The 26,371-nt window shown below is 40.6% G+C and overlaps 1 protein-coding gene across 8 annotated transcripts in view; it reads left to right on the top strand.

Annotated features, from left to right (window-relative positions):
* YAP1 (Yes1 associated transcriptional regulator) overlaps window positions 1-26,371 on the top strand; it is a 180,127-nt gene that overhangs the window by 5,755 nt on the left and 148,001 nt on the right. For all 8 annotated transcript variants that reach the window (XM_045019291.1, XM_045019264.1, XM_045019255.1 and 5 more), the window contains exons 4-6: window positions 10,102-10,268; window positions 11,968-12,140; window positions 20,344-20,410. In XM_045019291.1, coding sequence (XP_044875226.1) covers window positions 10,102-10,268; window positions 11,968-12,140; window positions 20,344-20,410 — 407 coding nt within the window. The remainder of the gene's footprint in view (window positions 1-10,101; window positions 10,269-11,967; window positions 12,141-20,343; window positions 20,411-26,371) is intronic.

Raw genomic sequence — 26,371 nt, 5'->3', positions numbered from 1 at the left:
TTTCTAAGAGGCCGCGGACCGGTACCGGGCCGCGGACCGGGGGTTGGGGACCCCTGTTCTAGAAGACATGTGTCCATGCCAATGATAGGTTCTGCTCGATAACAATCCAAAACAGTGCAGACCAATGCGTGTTCACTTTTATCATCTGAGTCAGATGCCACCAGCAGAAAGTTGATTTTCTTTTTTGGTGGTTTGGGTTCTGTAGTTTCCACATCGGAGTGTTGCTCTTTTAAGACTTCTGTAAGCATGCTCCACACCTCATCCCTCTCAGATTTTGGAAGGCACTTCAGATTCTTAAACCTTGTTTCGAGTGCTGTAGCTATTTTTAGAAATCTCACATTGGTACCTTCTTTGCATTTTGTCAAATCTGCAGTGAAAGTGTTCTTTAAATGAACATATGCTGGGGTCATCATCTGAGACTGCTATAACATGAAATGTATCGCAGAATGCGGGTAAAAGAGAGCAGGAGACATACTATTCTCCCCAAGGAGGCCAGTCACAAATTTAATTAATGCGTTATTTATTTAACGAGTCATCAGCATAGCAGCATGCCAAATTTCAGTTGGTATTCTGTTGTTTAACAGTGTGATTAAAACTGTGATTAATTGCGATTAATTTTTTTAATCACAATATTTTTGAGTTAATCGCATGAGTTAACTGTGATTAAGGTAGAACTAACATGGTTACATGAGCACTGTTGGGGGCCCTGTCTACAGAATAATATAAGCATGACCTAGCTGTTGGACGAAAGCCATGTGGTAGGCTGTGCCAGTTGTAAAAGTGACACAAGGTTAAACTCATGGTTAATTACCTCGTGCCCTGTCACTAACTGGTCACAGACTCAGCTAAGTGTTATAACATAGACAAGACCTTAAAGGAGCATAATCAAAAAGGAAATGAAACATGAGTGCAGGACAAAATCCTATAATATGTACAGCCATATATAAGAGATTGTAAAAGCACCACAAGGAAATGCAAATGGTAATACAGTAGAATTTTGTGTCTAATTAGGTATTTATAAGGTCTGAATCCTATTGGTATCAGAGCAATGGCTCTGTGTTTTTGGAACACAAAGGTGTTATCCCTCAAGAATTTGCACTCTGCGACTTGGTTTGGCTGCAGTTACTCTGTGTGTGTGTTTGTGTGTGCGTGTCTAATCCACACATCTCCTGGGTGTGGTGTTCTATCCCATTGGGGGGAGGGGCAGCGAGCGAGAGAGAAAAAAAAGAGTCTGCTCTACAGCCTTAGCTAACAGCCAGTTGGCTTGTAGCTCATGTGGTAGAGGCTCATGCACTAAGCTCCAGTAGTCCCCTTGGTTTGATCCCGCCTGCTGACGACTGGGGTCTGTTGGTATTACATGTGCGTGCATGCATGTAGTTACTCTGTGTGTGTGTGTGTGTCTGTGTGTGTCTCCATTCCTGCTCTCTGTGGAATGGGCCGGGAAGTTCCCCATTGTACTTTGACACCAGACACTCTGCCTTGTTATCTGCAAAGTTTCATCTTCCTAGGATACTGTATGTGGCCTTTAAACAACTCAGCCCTGCTAGTTGTCTCTTTCCCAGTCATCAAACTATAGCAAGCAAAAGAAAATATAATAGACCAAATCAAGGTAATCTTCCCTCTCCTGCTTTGGGCAAGAGTTCTTAAGTTATCTGTCTTGCCTGTGTGACTTTCCAGCCCCCTTCTCAGGGAAGGTCAGCAGGTTACATACCTCCTGCTGGGGTCAAAGGGTCACCTGCCAAGCATCCTGGCTTTTTAACTCCTGCTGGTGCTGAACACATCTTGGTGTGGTAAGCACAGAAATACTGCATTTTCCTTCCATGAACCAGAAGTGTTTGCTCTCTGAACACTGAATGGCCAGTATACTCCATCACATTTTACTCTTTAAAACCTGCCTTCCCTCTCTCTGCTTACCTTTTTTGGTTAAGTATGTGGGCTCATTTTTTTCCCTTAGTTTTCATGTACATTTTTTTCTGAAAAGTATAGTAAGAAAACACAAGCTGATGATCTTCTAGCATTCTCTTAGTCAAATTTGCAGATCTTCAGCCCTAGCTACCCTGTTTTTATATATATATATATAGAGAGAGAGAGAGAGAGAGAGAGACACCTATCTCATAGAATTGGAAGGGACCTTGAAAGGTCATTGAGTCCAGTCCCTTGCACTCATGGCAGGACTAATTATCTAGACCAGGGGTCGGCAACCGGTGGCTCGCGGCTCGCCAGGGTAAGCACCCTGGCGGGCCGGCCCGGTTTGTTTATCTGCCGCGTCGGCAAATTCGGCCGATCGTGGCTCCCACTGGCCGCGGTTTGTGGTCTCAGGCCAATGCGGGAGGCAGGAAGCCGCGGCCAGAACATCCCTCGGCTCGCGCCGCTTCCTGCCTCCCGCATTGGCCTGGGACCGCGAACCGCGGCCAGTGGGAGCCGCGATCGGCCGAACTTGCCGACGCGGCAGATAAACAAACCGGGCCGGCCCGCCAGGGTGCTTACCCTGGCGAGCCGCGAGCCACCGGTTGCTGACCCCTGATCTAGACCATTCCTGAAAGGTGTATGTCTAACCTGCTCTTAAAAGTTTCCAATGATGGAGATTCAATAACCTCTCTAGGCAATTTATTCCAGTGATTAACCACCCTGACAGTTAGGAAGTTTTTCCTAATGTCCAACCTAAACCTCCCTTGCTGCAATTTAAGCCCATTGCTTCTTGTCCTATCCTCAAAGATTAAGAAAAACATTTTTTCGTCTTCCTCCTTGTAACAACCTTTTATATACTTGAAAACTGTTATTATGTCCCCTCTCAGTCTTCTCTTTTCCAGACTAAACAAACCCATTTTTTTCAATCTTCCCTCATAAGTCATGTTTTCTAGACCTTTAATCATTTTTGTTGCTCTTCTCTGGACTTTCTCCACTTTGTCCACATCCTTTCTGAAATGTGGTGCCCAGAATTGAACACAATACTCCAGTTGAGGCCTAATCAGAGAAGAGTACAGCGGATGAATTACTTCTCGTGTCCTTCTAATACATCCCAGAATGATGTTTGCATTTATTGCAACAGTGTTACACTGTTGACTCATATTTAGCTTGTGGTCCACTATGACCCCCAGATCCCTTTCTGCAGTACTCCTTCCTAGGCAGTCATTTCCCATTTTGTATGTGTGTAATTGGTTGCTCCTTCCTAAATGGAGTACTTTGCATTTGTCCTTATTGAATTTCATCCTATTTACTTCAAACCATTTCTCCAGTTTGTCCAGATCATTTTGAATTTTAATCCTATCCTCCAAAGCATTTGCAACCCCTCCCAGCTTGGTATCGTCCACAAACTTTATAAGTGTACTCTCTATGCCATTGTTTAAATCACCGATAAAGATATTGAACAGAACTGGACCCAGAACTGATCCTTGCAGGACCCCACTCATTATGCCCGTCCAGCATGCCTGTGAACCACTGATAACTACTCTCTGGGAACGGTTTTCCAACCAGAGTTTTGCACCCACCTTATAGTAGCTCCATCTAGGTTCCATTTCCCTAGTTTATTTATGAGACGGTCATGCGAAACAGTATCAAAAGCTTTCTAAAATTAAGATATACCATGTCTGCTGCTTCCCCCTTATCCACCAGGCTTGTTACCCTGTCAAACAAAGCTATCAGGTTGGTTTGACATGATTTGTTTTTGACAAATCCATACTGACTGTACGTATCACCTTATTATCTTCTAGATGTTTGCAAATAGATTGCTTAATCATCACTCCCCAGCAGCTGGTAAAGTGGTAGCTGCTGGGATTCCTATTAGGATGCTGTCCTAGGAGTCTGCTTAGGAACTCTATCTTCCATATCAGCCTCCAACTAACATTTGAGGTGTCAGTTTAATTGGAATCTCCCCTCTCCTGCCCTTTTTGGCTGCAAAGTAAGATAAATATTTTTTCTCTCTTCTGTTCCCCCTCTCATGCCAGTCTCCTGGCTGCTTTAATGGGAGTATTTCTACCCTTTCCCACTCTCTAAATAGCTCTTGTCCCCATTGCCTGTCTACTGCTCCTAGCTGTTCTAAGCAGTAGCAGCAAAGTCAAATTGATCTGATTCTTATCAATTTCACTGCTGCCCACAAATTCTGAATAGCAGCAGTGAAAACTAACCAGCAGCTTTCACTTTGTAGTAGTAGTGGCACTGCACATGTCTGTCAACAGACTTAAGGAGACAGCACTGCATCTGTTCAAACTCAATTCACATATGCAGAATTATCTTCAAAGGACTAGAAAAACCTGTTGGGGGTTTGTTTGTTTTTTAAATAAAAGCTTTAATTCTGCAGAAGCTGGCAGTATTTGCCTGGGACAAATTCCCAGTTGCCCCACACAAAATGGATTTTTCAAGCTCTAATGACAGTCATCTATAGACCCTGTGTTTTTGAAATCTGTGAGAGACAATCTAAAATTAGAAAAGTTATCAATATAAACCACTACTGCAATTTTCATTCACTGAAATGGTTTTTACATGTCATTTGAACCCACAAAATATCACTGTGACCCTCGGTTTTTAAAATAGTTCCAGTTTAACCCTAACATAAGCACTGAATACATGGTTTTACTTAAGTTTCAAATCACATGTTTTTATAAATAGTAATTTGCACTGAAAACCTCAGTGCACACCAGTACACAAAAACAAACCTCAAATATTGGTCATATGTGCCGGATGTTCTCTTAAAAAAAAGTCTTATGAAGGCTTTTAGTTGGGGTTATCTGATTATCAGTTTTCTTATTTAAAAATTAAGAATGAGAATTTAGGATGTGGTAGATATATTTCATACATCCAGTTCTTGATCTCTGTGGATCCCCACTTTAGGAGATGTACCCCATGCTGATGAGATTCAATGCTGCTGGCAGAAGTAAAGCTACTTGTGGTACTCTACTATACAAATGTCCCAGAACTGTAGACTAAAAAAGGCCCTGCCCCCATACTATACCTGCTTTTTTGTTTCCCACCCCCAAAGTTAGCAGAAGTCCATCTCTCCCCATTCTGTTGATGTTTGTTGGGATGATATTCAGATTGGTTAGTCCTGTCCAGGCAATTCTGAGTCTCTCCAATTAGTTCCAGATCTCATATCTCAAAAGGAGAGGAGATTCCATTACAGTCTTTAATCTCGTCACCTACCATTGTCAGGTTGGTTTCTGAATGCCTAGGGGATGAATATCTATTGTCTTTCTGACAAGCTTAGAAAACTTTTCCTGGATTTCAGGAGACTGTGAGGAAGTCATATATGGAAGTCTTCAAATATGTAAAATATTGTTATAAAAAGGACAATGATCAATTGTTCTTCATGTCCACCAAAGATAGGATGAGAAATAATTGGCTTAGTTTGCAGCAAGGGAGATACAGGTTGGGTAATAAGCAAAAGTGTCTAACTGTGAGGATAGTTAACCTCTGAAACAAGTTACCTAGGGAGGTTGTGGAATCCCAGTCATTAGAGATTTTTAAGAACAGGTTAGACATACACCTGTTAGGGATGGCCTTAGATATACCATATACCGGTATAGTCGATCATAAGCTGTTTTATTTATAACCTGACCCCCCCCCCCAAGATGGATAAGTAAAAATGGAAAATTTTTATAACCCGTTCATAAGCTGACCCTATAATTCAGGGTTCAGCAAGCTTTGGCTCTCGGGCCATGAGGATAAGCTGCTGGTGGGCCGAGATGTTTGTTTACCTTGAGCGTCCGCAGGCACGGAGGTAAACCTACGTAAACAAAGTGTCCCGGCACGCCAGCTGCTTACTGTGACAGGCCGGGACAGCAACTGGTGGGGAAATTTAACCCCTGTGACCACCCCCCACATGACTTCAACCCTATTCCGGGACTCATCCCATCCTTTCCCACCTTATCTGGGGAGGGCCAGGGGAGGATGTCTCTGACCTGGCTGGAGCTGCTCCAGCAGGCTGGGCAGCACGGCCGCAGTCTGCTCCGGCGGGCCAGACTGGGCGGCGCAGCTGCAGCATGTTCCAGGGTGCTGGGCCGGGTGGCACGGCCGCAGCGTGCTCCAGTGGCATAGCCACAGCCTGCTCTGAGGGGCGGGGCCGAATGGCACGGCTGCAGCCTGCCAGCCCCAGAGCTGCAGCTGCTTTGGAGGCTGGGGGGAGAGCAGAGTAGTCAGAAGCGGAAAGACTCTGGCTTTCTGGCTGTGCTGCCTCTCCTTGCTCCCTCTGTTGGGGGGAGGGGCTGTGTCCCACCTCTCCCTCTCTATACCCGTTCATAAACCGACCCCCTTCTCTGGTGCTTCCCTTTTTTACTAAAAAAATTCGGCTTATGAAGGAGTATACAGTACTTAATCCTGCCTTAGTGTGAGGGGATGGACTAGAACGACCTCTTCAGGTCTCTTCCAACCCTACATTTCTATGATTCTATATATTTTGGAGTAGACTTTTTTTTTTCTATGGTCTAACAATTTGCAGATACAAAGACTTGTTCCATTCCCTATGTTTAAGCTTATTTTTGAAAAAATGCAGGTTTACTTTTATATATGTAGTCATTTAGCATCCAATTCTGCCTACCACATATCAGTTTTTGGTTCTTCAGTCTCACTGCATCTAATTAGAGGCCTGATTCAGCTACTGTTAATTTCATTTGAAAGACTCCTATTGACTCCAAAATGGGAGTTGAAATGGGAAATAAAAAGGGGGAGGTTGGTTTTTTTTGCGGGGGGGGGGCGGAGAGGGGGTTAAGTCTATTACTCTTATTCTCAGTGACTTGTGAAATCTCAGCCCCTGCATTTGAATTTTGATTCTTACCAGAGTGATGTCTTCTACACTTTTTCTCTTGAAAGAAGTTGCAAATTTTAAAGCTGATGTTCCTTGCTCCCTGTTCCGATAAGGTGATTGTGAAATCTCATGCCAAACTTTTGCCTAAGTGGTAACAATTTTCACATAGAGAAAAAATACAAAAGAAATTGTATGATGATCTGGTAAGTGAGGTGAATTTCAATAGGTTAGATCAGGGATCAGCAACCTTTGGCATGTGGCCCGCCTGTCGGGCTGGGCCGGTTTGTTTACCTGCCGCGTTTGCAGGTTCGGCCGATAGTGGCTCCCACTGGCTGCGGTTCGCCGCCCCAGGCCAATGGGGGCTGCAGGAAATGGCGGCCAGCACATCCCTCAGCCCGTGCTGCTTCCCGCAGCCCCCATTGGCCTGGGACAGCGAACCGCGGCCAGTGGGAGCCGCAATTGGCTGAGCCTGAAGACACAGCAGGTAAACAAACTGGCCCGGCTCGCCAGGGTGCTTACCCTGGCGAGCCGCGTGCCACAGTTGCCGATCCCTGGGTTAGATGTTAAAAAGGGACTTGGTTACTGTTTGGAAAAAAATTAATCTTTTCATAAATCTTCCATATAATTTATGAGGAGAAACCCAAGGGAAATGTCCTTTTGAGTGGGCCATACTTTGCAAGTATTATGATCAGGATGGAGGACCATTATTAGATACATTAAAAGTGTATTCTGTCAGAAGTGTCAGTGTTTAATGCCTCTTTTCGGAATGTCTTTTTTCTTAAAATTTGCCATGTTGTACTTGGAGTGAATTTCACAACTTCACAAAGCATTTGATTATTCTCTGGTGATGCTGGAGATTCTGACTCCAGCTAGTTCAGATCCTCAATTCAATTCTATAGGGCACTACCTAATTATGTTTAACTTTACAGTCCATAGCCTTCCTAGATTATGATTCTGCTGGTTAATTCCCTGTGGCAGGGATCTGCAGAGGCAATTCATGAAGGAGAAAAGATGTAAACTCAGTGGAAATGTATTTGAGCATAAGCTTTCATGGGCTACAGCCCACTTCATCGGATGCATAGAATGGAACATATAGTAAGGAGATATGTATATACATACAGAGAACATGAAAAGGTGGGAGTTGTCCTGCCAACTCTAAGAGGACAACTCCCACCTTTTCATGTTCTCTGTATGTGTATATATATCTCCTCACTATGTTCCATTCTATGCATCCGATGAAGTGGGCTGTAGCCCACGAAAGCTTATGCTCAAATACATTTGTTAGTCTCTAAGGTGCCACAAGTACTCCTGTTCTTTTTGCGGATACAGACTAACACGACTGCTACTCTGAAATCAGTGGAAATTGAAGTTCTCTGGATGAATTCCCTCTGCAGAGCCAAAGTGACCCTCTTTATCTCTTCTTGAGAATCATTTTAAGGACACTTTGAAACAGAGAGGAAACAAAGATGGGTATAGGGACGTGACCTTTTCTAGTCTGATTCTGAAACATTTGGATCCTAAGATGCAGCAAGTGATGGTTAATGACTAGTGCCTCTCAAGCATGGCACAGAATCAGAGAAATGTAAGGCTGGAACAGTCTTGAGGCAGGACCAAGTAAACCTAGACCATCTCTGACAGGTATTTGTCTAATCTGTTCTTAAAAACGGACAATAATGAGGATTCCACAATCTCCCTTGGAAGCCTATTCCAGATCTTAACTATCCATATAGTTAAAAAACATTTCCTAATATCTATCCTAAATCTCCCTGGCTGCAGATTAAGCCCATTACTTCTTATCCTACCGTTAGTGGACTCAAGGAACAATTGAGCCCCATCCTCAGAACAGCCCTTGATATATTTGAAGACTATCATCAGGTCCTCACTCTGTCATCTTTTCTTGAGAGTAAATATGCACAGTTTTTTAACCTTTCATCATAGGTCAGGTTTTCTAAACCTCTTTCATGTTTGTTGCTCTCCTCTGTGCTCTCTCTAGTTTATCCACATCTTTCCTAAATGTGAGACCCAGAAGTGGACACTGTAGGCCTGAGCAGTAGAGTGGAACAATTACCTCCTGTGTTGTACATATGACACTTTTGCTAACACACTCCAGAAATATATTAGCCTTTTTTGCAACTGCATCACATTCTTCACTCATGTTCCATTTGTGATCCATTACAAGCCTCAGATTCTTTTTAACAGCCAAGTAGTTATTCCCCATTTTGTATGTATGATTTTGATTTATCTTTTCTAAGGGTAGGTTTACACTTACCTTCCGGGTCGACGCGGTGAGTTTGACTTCTCGGAGTTCGAACTATCGCGTCTGATCTAGACGCGATAGTTCGAACTCCAGAAGTGCTGCGGTCGACTCCGGTACTCCACCACTGCAAACGGTGGTGGCGGAGTCGATGGGGGAGCCGCGGAGTTCGACCCCGCCACGTCTGGACGGGTGAGTAGGTCGAACTAGGGTACTTCGAATTCAGCTTCGCTATTCACGTAGCTGAATTTGCGTACCCTAGTTCGACCCCCCTTCTTAGTGTAGGCCAGGCCTTAGTGTAGTATGTGACTATGGTGTGGGTCTTCAGAGGCACTGTATTCTAAATTCCAGTTACTGGTAAGTATTCTGCCTTTTCCTATGAATGCAAAGAGGTCACTGGCAAACTTCAATACTTCCTCTTGTCTTATAGATTTTTGTGTCACTCTTAACATAAAAGGATAATGAGACAATGATCTGTGGTGGTTTTAAAAAGTTCAAGGCACTTTTATAAGCTAAGAAACATTTCAAAATGTCTTGAATTTTTTTAATGGTAAAATGTCTGAAATGACATATTAGCTTTCAATTAATATAAATGCTAAACATCATATTTTTAAGTTTGTGGGACCTTGGTAGTGGCTAGGGACTTTTGCACCTTGTTTGTTCAGCTTTGGAGTTGACTCTTCAGAACTTCTAAGGCTGGACATGATGAAGAAAACATTCCAGGATGGGACCTAGCTCTACATACTTCCTCATGTAGCTGCCATATATCTTGTCCAAGAATGTCCATGGCAGTCTTTATTTATTCAGGAAAAAGTGCATGGGGCTGAAACTTGTCTAAATACAAGACTATGTTACAGTTATTTGCACACTTGTCTCTCCCTCTAAAAATGTTTAGCTCCTAAATATGGTTTATTGTATTTCTTTGTTTGTTTTAGCCATAATTGCATATATTACAAATTTCTCAACATGGTTTTGTTTGGAGTAATTATGTGCATGCTGTGTTCACTTGTGAAAATGTATCTTGAATTTTTGTGGAACCCTTAATAAGGGGAAGTTATCCTGTAATTCACCTCAGGTTTTCCCTGTTAATGAAGGCTCTGTCATCTTTCAGGTACCAAAGTGAAAAAAATTGAAGCCATAGTTGTTCCCTGTACACAAGTTTCCATGTCATTTTTTGACCGACTGTACTCTGAAGGAGTTGTTAGAGAAACTGGCCATATTGTTAAGTGTTATGATGACTATTATGATGGCATTCCCATCTCAGATGAGTTAAGAAAGGTCAGTACAGCATTTAAGAATTTCTCAGTGGTTTTCATACCTCTGTCAGTCACTGCTAGTCACTTCTTGCCATCCTGTGGCTGTCCCCAAAGCATACAGCTAAGTAATTCTCAGATTTCGCATGGGTGTTTCACTGGCATGTTGTACAGTTATCCCTACTGCCTGGAATAGGAAAGCATTAAACACAAATCTGAAAGTTAGAGATGCAACTATTTAGATTTGTGCTCACAATTCCCAGAGAGTAGTTATCAGTGGTTCATAATCATGTTGGAATCATCTCACAGGGATCAGTTCTAGGTCCAGTTCTGTTCAATATCTTCATCAATTATTTAGCTAATGAAAGAGAAAGTACACTTATAAAGTTTGTGGACAATACCAAGCTGGGAGGGGTTGCAAGTGCTTTGGAGGATAGGATTAAAATTCAAAATGATCTGAACAAACTGGAGAAATGGTCTAAAGTAAATAGGATGAAGTACAATAACTACAAATGCCAAGTACTCCACTTAGGAAGGAACAATCAGTTGTACACATACAAAATGGGAAATGACTGCCTAGAAAGGAGTACTGCACAAAGAGATCTGGGGATGATGGTGGATCGCAAGCTAAATATGAGTCAACAGTGTAACACTGTTGCAAAAACACCAAACATCATTCTGGAATGCAGGGCCGGCTTTAGGCCGATTCCCCGGAATCGGGCCCTGCGCCTAAGAGGGCCCCGTGCCTTAGGCGCCTTTTTAATTTTTTAATTTTTTTTTACTCACCCGGCGGCAGTCCAGGTCTTCAGCGGCACTTCGGCGGCGGGGGGTTCTTCACTAGCTCCGGATCTTCAGTGGCATTTTGGCAGCGGGGGGGTCCGCGGAAGACCCGGAGCGAAGGAAGGACCCTCCGCTGCCGAAGTGCCGCCAAAGACCTGGACTGCTGTCGGGTATTTGAATCGGGCCCTGCAGTTCCTAAAGCCGGCCCTGCTGGAATGTATCAGCAGGAGTGTTGTAAGCAAGACACGAGAAGTAATTCTTGCATTCTACTTTGCGCTGATTAGGCCTCAACTGGAGTATTGTGACCAGTTCCGAGCACCACATTTCAGGAAAGATGTGGACAAATTGGAGAAAGTCCAGAGAAGAGCAACAAAAATGATGAAAGGTCTAAAAACATGATTTATGAGGGAGATTGAAAAAATTGAGTTTGTCTAGTCTGGAGATGAGAAGACTGAAAGGGGACATGATAACAGTTTTCAAGTACATAAAAAGTTGTTACCAGGAGGAGGGAGAAAAAATTGTTCTGCTTAACCTCTGAAGATAGGCCAAGAAGCAGTGGGCTTAAATTGTAGTAAGTGCAATTTAGGTTGGACATAAGGAAAAACTTCCTAACTGTCAGGGTAGTTAAGCACTGGAATAAATTGCCTAGGGAGTTTGTGGGGACTGGACTATATGACCTCTCAAGGTCCCTTCCAGTCCTACGATTGATTCTGTGATTATATTAATGCATTTTTCAGATGTAAAACATGTAAATGAAAATCACATCCACTGTGAGGATTTCTGCCTGACTGAAAAAGTTTCCCATATTTTATATGTAAATAATGGAAATTCCTAAATGATCAGTCTCTGTGGTTAACATACAACAAAATAGCTGCATTTGTTAATTTTTTAAAATTTCATACTAGAAAATGAAATTGACACTTTTTTTTCTTGCCCCTTTCCAGGTTTTGCTTCTGGAAGATTCTGACCATTTTGATTTATTCGGCCAGTCAAATCGTGAGGAGTTTCTCTTCTGTCTTTTTAAGCATCTTTGCCTTGGAGGAACTCTCTGTCAATTTGAAGATGTGCTTGATCCATACTTAGAAACTACAAAGGCTTTATATAAAGATCTTGTAAGGTAAGGTTGTTGCATTTAGAATCTGATTTTCAGACATGCATAAAAAATTTTACATGTGCAGCTGTGCATAGAATTGCATGTGCACATTTTGAAAATTACGCTCTTTGAATCTTATGAATATACTTTGTGCGATAAGATCAAAGATAAATTGAAACAGAACATTAATGCTTCACTAGCAAAATAATACAGTTTTAATGGCAACTCTCTTATAAAGGAACTTTTTGCCACGTTATAAATATTTGCTGTATAGTTTATTTCCATTTGATTGGTTCCAGTCATTATTCTACATATGGAAAATGGGGAATATCATTGAAACCAGATTAAGTGCTCCAACTGTAGTATATAAAATCACATCAACCAATTGTGGAAATATATAAGTTCCTAATAAAGTTGTTATTTTCTGAGCGTAACATTTTACTCTTAGGAGAATAGACTTCTGAGTCATCTCCTATCCCCTGGTGCATGTAGCTTTCACAATTCAAAGTAGCTAGTTTGAAAGTTGTTAAAATGATATTAATGGAAATTTTTATTTTTGCATTATGGACTCAGTCCTATAAGGTGCTGAGCACTTTGGCTCTGATCCAGCAACACTCTTAAGCACATGCTTAACTTTAAGGATGTGAATAATCCCACTGAAGTTAAGCACTAAAGGATATATAAAACATGTCAATGGGACAACTCATGTCCCTACAAGCACGCGCTTAATAATTTTGCTGGATTGAGGCCAGTGTTCAGCATCTTGCAAAATCAAGCTCTGTTTGTCTTATAAATCAGGCCCAAACAAGGTGCTTTGGGTTGAAATGTTGGTTCTTTCACAGTCACCTGGAATAAAATATTTAAGTCTTGATTTTTGCCACTCTTAATTCTGCTGGTAGTACCCTATGCTTTAAATATTCATAATGAAATCAGTGAGACTTTTGCAGAGTAAATACTACTTAATAAATGTAAGAATCTGGTCCTTCTTAACTTAACATAATGGATTAAAGTGAGCATTCTTGCCTGATTTGGAGAATGAAAGAGCTTGTCTATTTTGCTTCAGACTAATCCATATTTTCTGAATCAGCACCTGGTGTTCACATCAATTTAATTTTTTTTAACTATTGCTTATTCTGTTTGTCAATGATAGATCATAGGTTGACAATGACCATTTAAAAAATCTTGTTCAGAGTTATGTATTCTGCAAAATTTTAAAAATCAAGACTAGCCACACAGCCCATAAATTAGACACTAATGCCAGAAGAAGAAATCTTTATTCATGTAAGTAAGGAGTTCCATTGAATTCCATGGCACTTGTGAATAAGGGTTGCTGTATCTGGCCTTAAACTGGAAGAATTTACTTTCCTGTTGGAATTTTCTTGTTTTAAATATTTTTGTAAACCACTTCGGTTGACTAAGTTTAAATCATCCTCCATTCTAAACAATTTTAAAACTTTCTCATGTCCAGCGCTTTCCATTGGGCACGCTGATTCAGTTCTATAATACTGAAATCATCAAAATGAGCTCTCATTGGGAAGTAGTGTTAAGACAGTTTCTGCCATTGAAACAACCCGATTAACAGACGGAAGATACTGAAACAGAGATTTTTATTCTAAAGTTTGTTTTGCATATTCTTTTTATCATGGACATAGTGTTACATATTAAGTTTATTTAACTAGTTACAGTATCACAACTAATCCCAGCAGTTTTCTTAAGTAGTGTAGATGTGGTGCTTGGCTATATGGTTTCCATAGTACTGTACAAATGGGCACCTCAGGAATACTGAACATGGCAAGAAAGGAGCTAACAGTAACAGAAACTTTATCTTCTCCTCCCTCACTCCACACTCACAACATGCTGTCTGCTGCTCTAATCCCCAGCCTTCGCTTACTCTCTGCATTATACTACAGCTGTTCCTGTTCCCATGCTGTTGAATGACATTGGACAAAGTGCTAAGACTACAATTAGTTCCTCCATACTCTTCATTCCTTTTGCCTCTCAACTACCTTCTTTCTTCTAGACAGCTTTACTTCTACTCTCTGAGCCACTCCTGGGCTGCTATCTCCAGCTGGATTTTCTTTACCTTCAACTCTCCTTAAACCTTCTTCTTGGCTTCTCTTTTTATATACAGCTTTCTCTGACCAGGATCTTGCAAACTTTTAAAAACAAGAAATTATTTGGCAAAATTGCTTCACCCCTTCACTAGTTCTATCTTCTTCTTTCATGCCGATCTGACTTTTACCTTTGTACTATCTACCTTTTAAAGCATCAACTTGTTCCCTTGACTCCATTCCCCTGCTGTTTCATTGTCTTCCTTGCTCCTTCTCATTCCCTTACCTTCATTCTTGCTTCTTTCCTTAGGGACAACAGAAATTGTCTGTTTCTCCTTTTGTTTGTCTTCCAAGTCCTAAAATATGCTGTTTACTCGTTTTACTTACTCTCCTTCAACTCTCTCTCCTTGATCCCTCCAGTCTGCCTTCTCCACTCCACTAAAACTGTCCTAACCAAGATCACTAACTACCATCTCTAGGCTAAGACTTTTTTTTCCTATTCTTTTCCTTTATTTCTTACTTGACTTTCCCCTCTGCCCATAACCTCTGTGGCCATTGTCCTCTTCAGTTGCCAGTCAGGCATCACCTTTTGGCAGTGGGACTCCCATCTCAAACTCAGTCTTTCCAAAGCTGAACTCCAGCGGCTAGATTCACAAAGAAACATAGATATGCTAATGCTCAGCATCACTTTTGTTGGCATCCTTTTTCCTGCAAGAGACAGTGGGAATTGCAGCCTATAATGTAGATGGTTTGCAACACCTCATGTGACTGAATAGTCCAATACAAGATTTGCATGATCTTTGGCAGTTATTGCAAATGTATGTATCTTGGTTGGAAGCTGTTGCTTCCTATGGGCTCTTTTCTTTTCAAGCTGTAGGAGCTACTCCTGTCATGGACTTTGATGCCCTGATGGAGACGATGGTGGCACTTGTTACGATCATAGAAGATTAGGGTTGGAAGAGACCTCAGGAGGTCATCTAGTCCAACCCCCTGCTCAAAGCAGGACCAACACCAACTAACCATCCCAGCCAGGGCTTTGTCAAGCTGGGCCTTAAAAACTGGTTGCCAAGATTTCCCATTGGTCAGGATCAGTTCCAAATTCCTTCATATCTTTTTTGCATATATCTTTATAGCGAAGCTTGGGACATCCTGTTGTTCTTGTTCCCTGTGATAGCTCCCTGTATAGCATGTCCTTTGGTATGCTTCAGTCTTGCAATCTACTCAGATGGTCCAGCAGCACAATCATCTTTGCTTGAGCAGGGCTGTCACACTTGGTAAATTTGCCCTTTGAAGAACCTCTGTGTTGGTGACTTTATCTTGCCATTTGATCTTGAGTATGCGGTGTAAACAGCATAGGTGGAAACTGTTTAACCTTTTCTCCTGATGAGCATAAGTTGTCCATGTTTTCCCACCATACATGAGAATGCTTAGGAAGCAAGCTTGATACACTAGCATTTGGTCTTGGTAAGCTTTGAGTTGTTCCATGTTCTTTTTGTCTGCTAAAAGTGGTGGCAGCCTTTCCAATGCAAACATTTAGTTCTTCATCCGAGGAGAGGTTGGTGGTCACTGTAGAACCTAAACAGCTGAACTTTTGGACTATTTCTAGCTGCTTTGCCTAGTGCCTAGAAAATAACTGGGATTGACAAAGCCTGAGTTCAGCATCTTAGGCTCCATATGCAATGAATGGGAAGCAATAGGCACCTCAGGATGGGATTCACAAAATTCAGCATGCTAGCTGGTTACCTGCCAAAGCTAGCCAAAGGGAGATGCCAAGGCAAGGGGTCTGTCCTAAGCCTCACCTGTCTCTGAGAGAGAGGCTGCAGGGAGACATCCCTGTGCTTGGGATTCTGAGATGCAAACCCTCTCTTGGTGTTAGGTGCCTATGTTTTTTGTTTTGTTTTGTTTTGTTTTTTGCAAGCAGCAGGAGGAAGACTAGCTGGACCTCCCTCATAACTTAAAGCCCAGAGGGTAGGGTACTCACCTGGGATGTGGGAGACCCCTAGTTCAAGTTCCCCAACTTGGGGAAAAGGGATTTGAACAGGGATTCACTGGGCAAAGGGGCTCCTTCAGTGTCTCCTGTTGAAGCGTTTCTATAGTGGATATACCATTAAAAAATTAATTGGCGCAGGGGATCCTGGGTCTACACATACACACAAAATTATTCTGTTGTTGTTTATGCACAGTGGATCAGATTCAGCACTGGGCTTCAACTCCTCCTCATCCCTCCCTGGCTATTTTGTGCATCTCTGGGGGGCCCAATACAGCAGGTGAGCTCTGAGCATGCTTCCTAACAGATTGGGCCCTGCAGATAAGTAAGGTAGATGAATGCTTATCTTCCCCTGGTTTGTGAATCATTCTGGGGTTAGGTGTCCAGATTCCTGGTGTGGCTGCAATGTGCGTATGTAGAGACAGAAACATAGGCTCCTAGAGAATTTAGGTGCTGAGTGAGTTTAGGTTCCTACCATGTTTGAGGGCAGCTGAATGTGGGTTTTGTGAATCCCAGTGGGGCCTGATTCTGGGATTTAGGCACCTAAGGTGGTAGTTAAGTGCCCACATTCTTTTATCAATCTAGCCCATATCTTTCATCTTGATAGGTACTGAAATCTTTGTTAATCCCATGACCAAAGTTGCTACCATGATGTCATTTTAGACTCTTTTCTGTTTCTTCTCTCTCCTGGGTTTTATTTGTTGCTTCTTCCTTTTCAATATTTCTGAATTACACATAATGTTTTCCCTTCTGATGTCTCCTTTTTATGTGCAGTTTATCCAAAATGCTGCTGCTAACCCTGTTTTCCTCAAACCCCTCTCTGATAATATTACCCTCTTTTTAAATCCTTTCACTGGCTTCCTTGCTCCTCCCTCATTAGTGTCAAACCCTTCAACTTCTCCCTTAAAGTTGTACATCATCTTGACCCCCCTTACATCACTAATCTCATTTTCTTCTTCTCCCCCACTCACTATCTATTGAGGTTGTTTCTGTAATACTCAGTTTGTGTACACACAAGTGCTTTAGTTTAAGCTGAAAGATCTCCAGAAAAGCCCTCCTAACACCTGAAGTGGCAGCTCTTTAATGATCTTTTCCTATCTCCCCTTCTTACAACAGTCTGTACCTAACAAACTCAAGCGAGTCCCAGCACTATTCCACCCAAAATTCAAATTATTACAAAATGCTATTTAATAAAAGGAAATGTCAAACCTTTTAATATTTTATCACTTACAATTTAGGTCAATTTATTAATATTTCTTCCCTTCATAAGATGATCCACTAAGCCCTGGAAATTACAAATATAAAGAAGGGTTATAAATAACTGATTTAGCAAACAGTATTACTGTATTCTAAGTTAATTACAAGTCTCTTCTTTTAAAATGTCATGAAAGAGTAATTCTACATACATTCATTATAAACACGGAATTACTGATTTTCAAAATAATCACTAACTTGGTAATGTCTCTTCCATAAGCCTTTTTACTTTTATAGCAAACCTTTATTTCAGAAGCCTAGCTCTGCTGGATCTTCTGTCACTTCCAACTTTTAAACTAAATTCTAGCAGATCAAAATAATTTTTTTTGGACCAGACTGTGACAGGTGCGCCCAGGGTTGGGGGAAAGAATAGCATGGAAGGATCTCTACCCCGGTGTGACCCACATTTGTCTGTCAGGATTGCAGTCCCTGTACTGGGGATTTCAGTGTATTTGTTACAGAAACTAGTTACTGCTTGATTCCAATCCGTTCCTTATTTTGATTAGGTTTACCTGAAGACTTTCATGTCACATGACTGCTTCAGCATATCTGTGAAAAATAATGTAGATACTTTTGTTCATTATCTTTTTAAGTATGCTCTCTAATCAACATGTCCTGATTAAAATTAAAACACAGTTTATCATGAGATTTAATGGTTATGGTCTCCTAATTTATAAATATTTTCTGTGGACTGCACCTTTAAATTCCTAATGAGGTTTTCCATCTCCATTTTGGAGAGTAATTTCACTTTAAGATGGCAGCTGTTAGAGTTTCTTGCACACTGTGCTCACACTCATGGAGATTTCACGTGCTCTTTTATTGTTGTTCCTTTCCTTGATCTAAACTAAATTTATCTGAAAGCATGTTGTTGTTCTTTTGTGTGTGGAAAACATAATATAATGGTGATATAGAGGTATAACTAGAGCTCAAAGTAAGTATGAAACAGTGAAGAGGTTTCTCCTTTTTATAAAAGAGAACAGATCTAGGTTAATATAGCCATTTATGGAATATGGATGTTTCCCAATTTAACAATTAAGTGTGAAAAATAGATGCAGATATTTGGACAAATATCACTGCAAATATCACTATATCTAAGAAGGTTAGTCATTTTTCCCTAAAACTCTTAGGGAAAAATGAATTGTGGCTCTTAGATTTGTTTTCACATGAACATATCAGAGCATAAGGGTAAAATCCTGGTCTCATTGACTTCAATAGGGTCACAATTTACCCCTAGGAGTTTTAATAGAGGTGCTTCCAAAGCATTATGTACTACAAACAAACACTGAAGCTGAAAATTATAATTTCCTTCCAGGAAACCAACAGGAAGCAGAAAATACCTCTGAATTTCTAGCCCATTTAAAACAAAAAACAACACCCCTTTTCACCATCTATTTTTGGTAACCTAGAATTTCCTTTTTTGAATTAAGAAACATGCAAGTGAAAGGCTTCTGAACATTTTCATACAAAGCAACTAACACTAGAAGGACCTGCAGGTACATTTGTAATATCTGAAAAGATTTAGTTTAAGAATCTCTGCTAAAATGCCATGTACTAGAAGAGAGACCCAGTCCACAGCATGTAGATTTGATGATAGTCCACAAGTGACAACTTCACCATCCTACAGATGATATCATCAAACCAAAAGAAGCCAAGTGCCTATTGGTTAAAGAGATTGTATTGATTGGAGCAGTTTGGGTTTTTGTTTTGTTTTTTGTCTAGTTCACATTCTCTTTTCAATAAGTAGAAGCTTTGGTAAAAGAGGACAGGTTGCCAAGGCCGCCTGTTCTGTGCTGTTGTGGTGTACAACATGAACAGAAGTATTAATGCCTAAAGTCTGACTCACCTAATTAGTTGTTAGACTCTAGCAGAATCTATCTCAGAAACTGAACCTCTTCATGATAAGGCGTTTTGTGAGTTAACACACTTCTCAGAACTGTATGCAGTATGGAATCTACAAGACTCAAGTGCACCATAATGAGTTAATGTAAATAAAAATTATGTGGAATTAGTGAAAATTGATAGAGGCTATATTATCTGATTTCTGAAGAAATGTAAAGATAAATATGTCAATATAAAATTGAGAGAAAAGGATGTAATTTTGAAAAACTTTAATGGTGAATAAAAGCATTTCGATGTCTGCAGATATTATAACTGAGGAAATTGACATCTTCACACAAATAGGTTGGTAGTTGAGAAATGTAAAGGTGCAGTAAACAGAAAACACTCCTGAGTTAGGGCTTGTGTCCCTAATGGGGTAATGCGCTCTATGGGGGTGTGACTTTTAAAGTGCATTCATTAATGTGTTGCATATTAATTGCTCTGTGTAGACTGCAATACATTAGTGCACTTTAAAAATCACCCCCCTGTACAATACATTACCCCACCGGATAGATACACCCTTTCATAGCTATGCACAAAACATTCCTTATTGGAAAAATGTGTTAAATAAATATATAAACCACTTCAACTATAAATCCACATCTCTTGGTTAAGATTATTGGCTTTTTGCATCCTTAAGATAATCACTCTTTTTTACTCTGCAGTTCTTCTACTCAAAAAATACATGAGGTAAAAATATTAATTAGCTAAGAGAGAGAGGTGCATCTCTGATGAAAATTAAAATTGTTTTACAATCTTAACTTTGGAGTCATTACTGTGACTCTCTGATGTAGTTGTAATTTAGTGGATGGAAATAAGGAGAAACTATCCCCAATTTTTTAAAAAATAATTCAATACTTTCTATAAACATGTTGCAATATCCAACCATTTCTAGGGTTGAGATGACATGGATCAAGTCCTAGCCACTAAATTTCCCTTCATAGACTTGAGCAAGAATATAATGTAAAAGCTTGCAACTAATTTAGTAAATATTAAAGAAGTCTATGTCATTTTGTAGATGCTGGTATTAAATATGGGTTATTTCCCCCTATTTCAGTGTTCAAAAGGATCCTGAAACAAAGGAAATAATAATTACATCAACTATCTTCAAAGTTTCTGCATATGTAAGTATTAACTTTCTTGCCATGGCACCTATACATCATAAGAGCTAGGCATAAAACACATTCTCAAGTTTAATTATACAACATGAAAATATCAAATTGATTTGAAAATTACACAAAAGTGTAAATAAAATGTAGTATTTAATTTGAAGAGATTGTTGAGGCACACTACTTTTTATTAACCCTTTTCCTGATGTCACCTTTGTTCTAGTCTTTAATAACATTTCACCAATGAGCACGAGCACCATTTCATTTTCTGTTCAGTAAAAAATAAATTTTGGGCCCTGTGGCTTTCTAGGAATATAGGTGTAGAGCTCTAGAGAGAAGAGCCTATGCAAAGCAATACATTCCAGCCCAGTGCAGCCATCTAGATCATACTGTTATTCTACATAAACTCAAGATAGAATCAGTAGAAGCTAAGGGCTAGAGCAGTGGTCCCCAACCTTTTTGTGGCCAGTAGCACATTCATGTTTCCAGAAGAGTGTGGCGGGCGCCAACAATTACTCACATGCAGGGCTGGCTCCAGGCACCAGTGGAGCAAGCACGTACCTGGGGCAGCACATGCTATGGGATGGCATTCCGTCCATTCTGCAGAGTCAGAGTGGTTTTTTTGTTTTTGGTGCCAGTTCTGGGCAGCGCAGAGAGAAGCCGGGAGGACAGAGAACACAGGCGCCCGCAGCCTGCAGCCCTGGAGTACTCTGTCCCCAGCAGGTGCGGGGCCCCGGCTTCTCTCTGGCTTAAGCCGCGGCCCCGCGCCTGCCAGGGACCGAGAACACCGGCGCCCGCAGTCTGCAGCCTTGGAGAAGCTGGAGAGAAGCTGCAGCCCTGTGCCTGCCAGGGACAGAGAACACCAGTGCCCGCAGCCTGCAGCCCCGGAGTTCTCTGTCCCTGGCAGGCGCGGGGCCATGGCTTCTCTCCCCTGCTGGGCACTAGGCGGGTGCACATAAATGCCCCACGTTGGGGACCACTGGGCTAGAGTAACAAAGGAGCTTAGGTGTTAACAATGCTCGGTGTTGCGCTACATAATTACCCTGAGTTAGGTGTTTCGTCTCCCTATACAATGCAGGGGAAAAGAAGAATAGGATTCACAAAAGCTGGTATACTGAGCAGGAAGCTGCCAAAACTAACCAATAGTAGATGCTGAGGATGGGGTGGATCCTAAGTCCCACCCTTGTCAGAGTTCAGCACCTATCTCCATTTGGGATTCACAGTCGTGAACCTTCTATTGGAGTCAGATGCTTAAGCCATTTCTTGCAAGAAAGGGAGTGATGCATATGTATCTCCACACAAAACAGCTGTGGGAGGAGGCCTAATCGATAGGAAACTGATCCAAGATGTGAAAGATCCCAATTCAATTTCCCCGCCCCATGAGGAGAATGGATTAAAACAGGGGTTCCCCTCCCCACTTTTTAGGAAAGTGCTTTAATCACTGAGCTATGGGATATTATGCTGTGGGTCAGTCTTAATCTCTCCAGCTGCAGATGTTCCACTGTGTATGAAATACTTAAATATGCATTTGGACCAATGAGAAAGACAATATAACTGACTCTATAGTCCAGTGGTTTGAGGGCACTCCCCAGGAAGGTGGGAAAACTATGTTTAGATCCCTTCTCCCCATCAGGCAGCGAGGAGAATTGAACTGGATTCTCCCACATCCTGGCTGTTCTAACCACTGGGCTAAAAGAAGGAATTGTCCTCATTCTCTCTAGGCTGTTTTGTGTGGAGTTAGGCATGCTCTGAGCATACTCACCAGAGGGGATCCCCAGGAAAGTTAGGCAGGGTAATGCCAAGTCTAAGGATCCTGCTGGGGTTTAGGCATGAAATAGGCACCTAGGTGCTGTGTGGGGTCAGGACTGAGGCAGCTATGCGTCAGCTGCTGAAATTTAAGCACTTTGGGGACTTTAATGGCAGAAATTTAGGTGTCTAGGGAATTTACACACCTCCAGGGTTAGACAGCAGCTGAGCAGGGTTTTTGTGAATGCCAGTGGCACCTAAAGTGGCAGTTAGGCACCTAAGTTCCTTTTGTGAATCTAGCCCTAAGTCATATTTTGAGCCTGCCTTTATTCAGGCTTCTGTTTTGCACTGCAGTTTGGATTTATCATTAGAGAATTTGCTGGATAGGATGTTGTGTGCCTGATTCTTACTAAAGATTACAGGAGGGTTTACAGCATAAGAGGCCTCGAGGGGCAAGGTGGGTGCCCACTTATAGACCTCCTCCAATTGTTTTCTGTCCTTCTGGCTGCCGAGTTTTTGACGCCTCTGGCTTCCCTATTTCCCCTGCAACACCATATGCTTACCATAAAGATGAGCTTGGAACCCATCTGAACTGTACTACATGCTTCCCAGTTTAGTTGTGCCTCCACTAGGCACATCCGTTCCAAATCCTCCACCATGCACCTGAGCATGCAACAACTTAAATGTAAGATAACATATCTTCCAAAAGAAAGAGTTGGTGTCACTGCAGACAACACACACTACCTGTGGCCCAGTTGTTCATCAGTGGGCCATCTTTTAACTATTATGAATCATTTATATAGAACGTTTTGGAATGCTTTTAAAAAAATAATCTCTTATGTGTTTGTCAGTATTTTTACCTCTCTCCTGCCCATTAAACTCAGGTTTCTTTTCATATAAAAAATGCTAAAACTATATGCCTGGAACCAAAAATTACTTATTAGCATTTTTATTTTAACACTGTGCAATTTTTTTCATATCTGTGAATTGGTATTAGTTTGACATCAACTTTAGAGATTTATATTATTGTTTGGTTAGATTTAGATAAAACATCCAAAACCACTTCTGGGTGCCTTTGTCATATTTTAAAAATACCATCAACATTATAAACAAGAATATATTCAGTGGTATCCACAAAACCAACAAATGGAGGGATGGGGAAGAAATCCCATTCCAATCACAGATCCCTGTCCTTAGCACAAGCCCTCTTCCCAAAAGCCTAGGAAAAGAAGTTGGCTTTGCAGCATTTTCTTGAGGTCAGCAAACATGGGTTATTTCAGATGAAGGGAGAGAGTGAATTCCAAAATCCAGGCCCACCACGGAGAAAAGCCTGCATGCAGTTTCCTCTTATAAAATGAAGAGACTCTAGTTTGAGTACCTGTACTACCTCAAAACAGGTTCCGTTTCTGAGTTGATTTAGGTGTAGTTTTTATGTAGTGGGCATATGGTAATCTGATCTTGAGGTGACAGACATTGATCATATTGGTAGTGTCCGCATCCGAAAGAAATAGTAACAACCGCTTAGCCAGACATAGATGAAAGAAAGCTGTCTTGGTCACTGTTGCTATATGATCATCTAACAGCAGCTGGGAATCTAATAGAATGCTAATTCTGAAAACTGGAGTAACAAATGGTAGACATGCATCCTCAATTAATGAGGCAAAGATAATCCTCACTATATCTTCTTGTTGGATCCTCATTCTATGAGCATCACTTCCTTTTCATCCAGACTGAGCCTCAGCCACCTAGCCCAATCTCTACCAAAAACTGGCTGGATCAGATAAAATAGAGAAATAGAGCTTGGAGTCATCAGCATAATGAAAACACTGTGTCATCCCAGGCCTCCTTACTAACCTCAGCCCCATATGCTTATCTTGACAACTTGGTAACACTGCTTTCAGTGCTGAAACCATGTAATTACAGAAAGCACTGTGATACATTGGTACTGAATATGTTCCAAAACTACTTTTCAATTTTTAATCTTCTGACCTTTCAAAAAAAATCAAATTAATACTAGATTTTAGGACTTAGTTACATGTATATAAGTATTTTAGCACAGATTTTGGCAGTCCAGAGAGAGTGGGGAAGGGAAGTATTAGAAATGTTTGTAACAATTGTATACTTCTGAACTCAAAATGGTTTAAGAAGTCCAAATGATTTGCATATAACCAAATTTCAGCATGAAGAAACCTGAAGTATTTATGATATTAAATAACAAAGAAATTTCTTGAATGCTAACTCATCCTTAACTACAGCAGTGCTATTGGCACCAGAGTAGTAAATACAAACACATATATATATTTGCTAACTCTTAAGATATACTGTATTGATAACATTTTACACATGGTGTTTTGGAGAGATGTTCAATAGTATCATTATTTACAGTATGTCACACATATGCTATCTAAAATCATCACCAGATTATCTCCATTTCTCCAAAGCCAGCAGTTAAAACTATCCAGCTCTGGCATCAGTAAGTCAACCGAGTGTCACACACACCCCACCTGTTTAAATTTAGAACTGCAAATGGAAATGATGCTATTCTTAATTTGTGTATAAGGCATCCAAATATTATGGTGATGAGGCACCAAAATATACAGATAGAACTACTCTTATCTAAAACTAGTGCAAATAAAAAATATAATAAAATATATCTCAGCTAACTAAAATGACTTTAAAAGGCACCCAGAACATAGTGCAAAAACTCTGCCTAATTTAAACCAGATTGTATTTCCTGGTATCAATATTTTGATCAATATTACTTTTTGACACAGTAGTACTAATACATCACATAATTTTATTTTTTATCCAGCAAACTTTAGGTGGGATGCTGTAGCCTTTACACAGTCAAAACTTCAATTGAAGTCAATTTTGCCTGAGTAAGGACTACTGGATTGGGCTCTTCAATAACAGTCAGAAATCAATAAAATCTGATTCACAAACATAGCTTGATATTGCTCCTCTCATTTTTCTTGAATCTTAAAACTATGGACATTACTTTCAACAACATGCAGTAGCTCTTACTAGGTAAATACAGAGAAAGTTATTTTTGAGTGTGTAAATATTTGCTGAGATGGTGATCAGATGCCTAAGTGAATCCTGACTGGAAAAGGGTCAGTTTGAGAATATACTTAGGGCGCCACTGAAGTTAAGACAGGTTTTGCCATTGATTTCAGTGGCAGTATGATCAGATCCTTATTCTTTAACCATTTGTAATTTAGTCCCTAATTATCCAAACACTTACATAGGTGAATATCTTTACACATTAAATTAAATGGAACTACTGACTTACATAAAGTTACTTACCCATGCAAGTGTTTGCAGGATTCTTGCCTTAATGGGCATCTATTCTACCATTAACATGAACTCCACACTGTCCGCAAAATTGTCACAGTGCATTTTGTAGATAATATATTAACTGAACGTAAGAATAATTGAATGTAAGAATTCATAATGTTCAAATAAAACTGTTTAATGATTGTAGTATATATGTAGTTTGTTATTAATACTAGATTCCCCCCCCTCAGGATGATAACGGTATGTGCTATCCTTCAACCAAAAGCCATGAACAGACATTTGCCTACTTGATTGTGGATCCTCTGAAACGACATGTTCATGTTTTGTACCATTCTTTTGGTGGGAGCTTAATTTTTAACTGATTATTCTTAATCTCCAATTCTACGTATTAGCAGTATAATGGAATGGTGGAGCTTGTCTTTTTATATGGCATTAATTAAAAATTCCATAGTTCCATTCCTTTCAATGAAATACACATTGCCTGGCTATGCAAAAATGTGAACTGTGATATACATTTTATGTAGTTTTTGTTGAATTATTAAGGAATGTTTTATGTTAACAGATAAATCATAATTTTATACAAAATGTTTAAAAAGTCTTTGCTTTTGCTAAATTGACTTTAACTGTAAGATTCAGATCCTGCAAACACTGATGCTTGTACATACTTTTACTTATGGATATAGCCGCCTAAGCCCCCCTTGAAGGCAATGGAACTAATCATACATAAATCTTTACAGGATTGGGGCCATAGTGAGTGCATCAGACTGTCTGAATATGACTTACACTAACTTGCATGGAATTCTTACCAGGGTCCATGAATCTTGCTCTTCCAACCCCCTATATTTTGTTACATGTTATGTTTCAAAAGCCTCAATAAATATATTAAAACTGTTATTCTTTTTGTCACTAATTTTAATCACATTTCATTTTACA

This window comes from Mauremys mutica, chromosome 1 (genome assembly GCF_020497125.1).
Source record: "Mauremys mutica isolate MM-2020 ecotype Southern chromosome 1, ASM2049712v1, whole genome shotgun sequence".
Taxonomy (NCBI): Eukaryota; Metazoa; Chordata; order Testudines; family Geoemydidae; genus Mauremys; species Mauremys mutica.
This window is presented reverse-complemented; position numbering and strand designations above follow the sequence as displayed.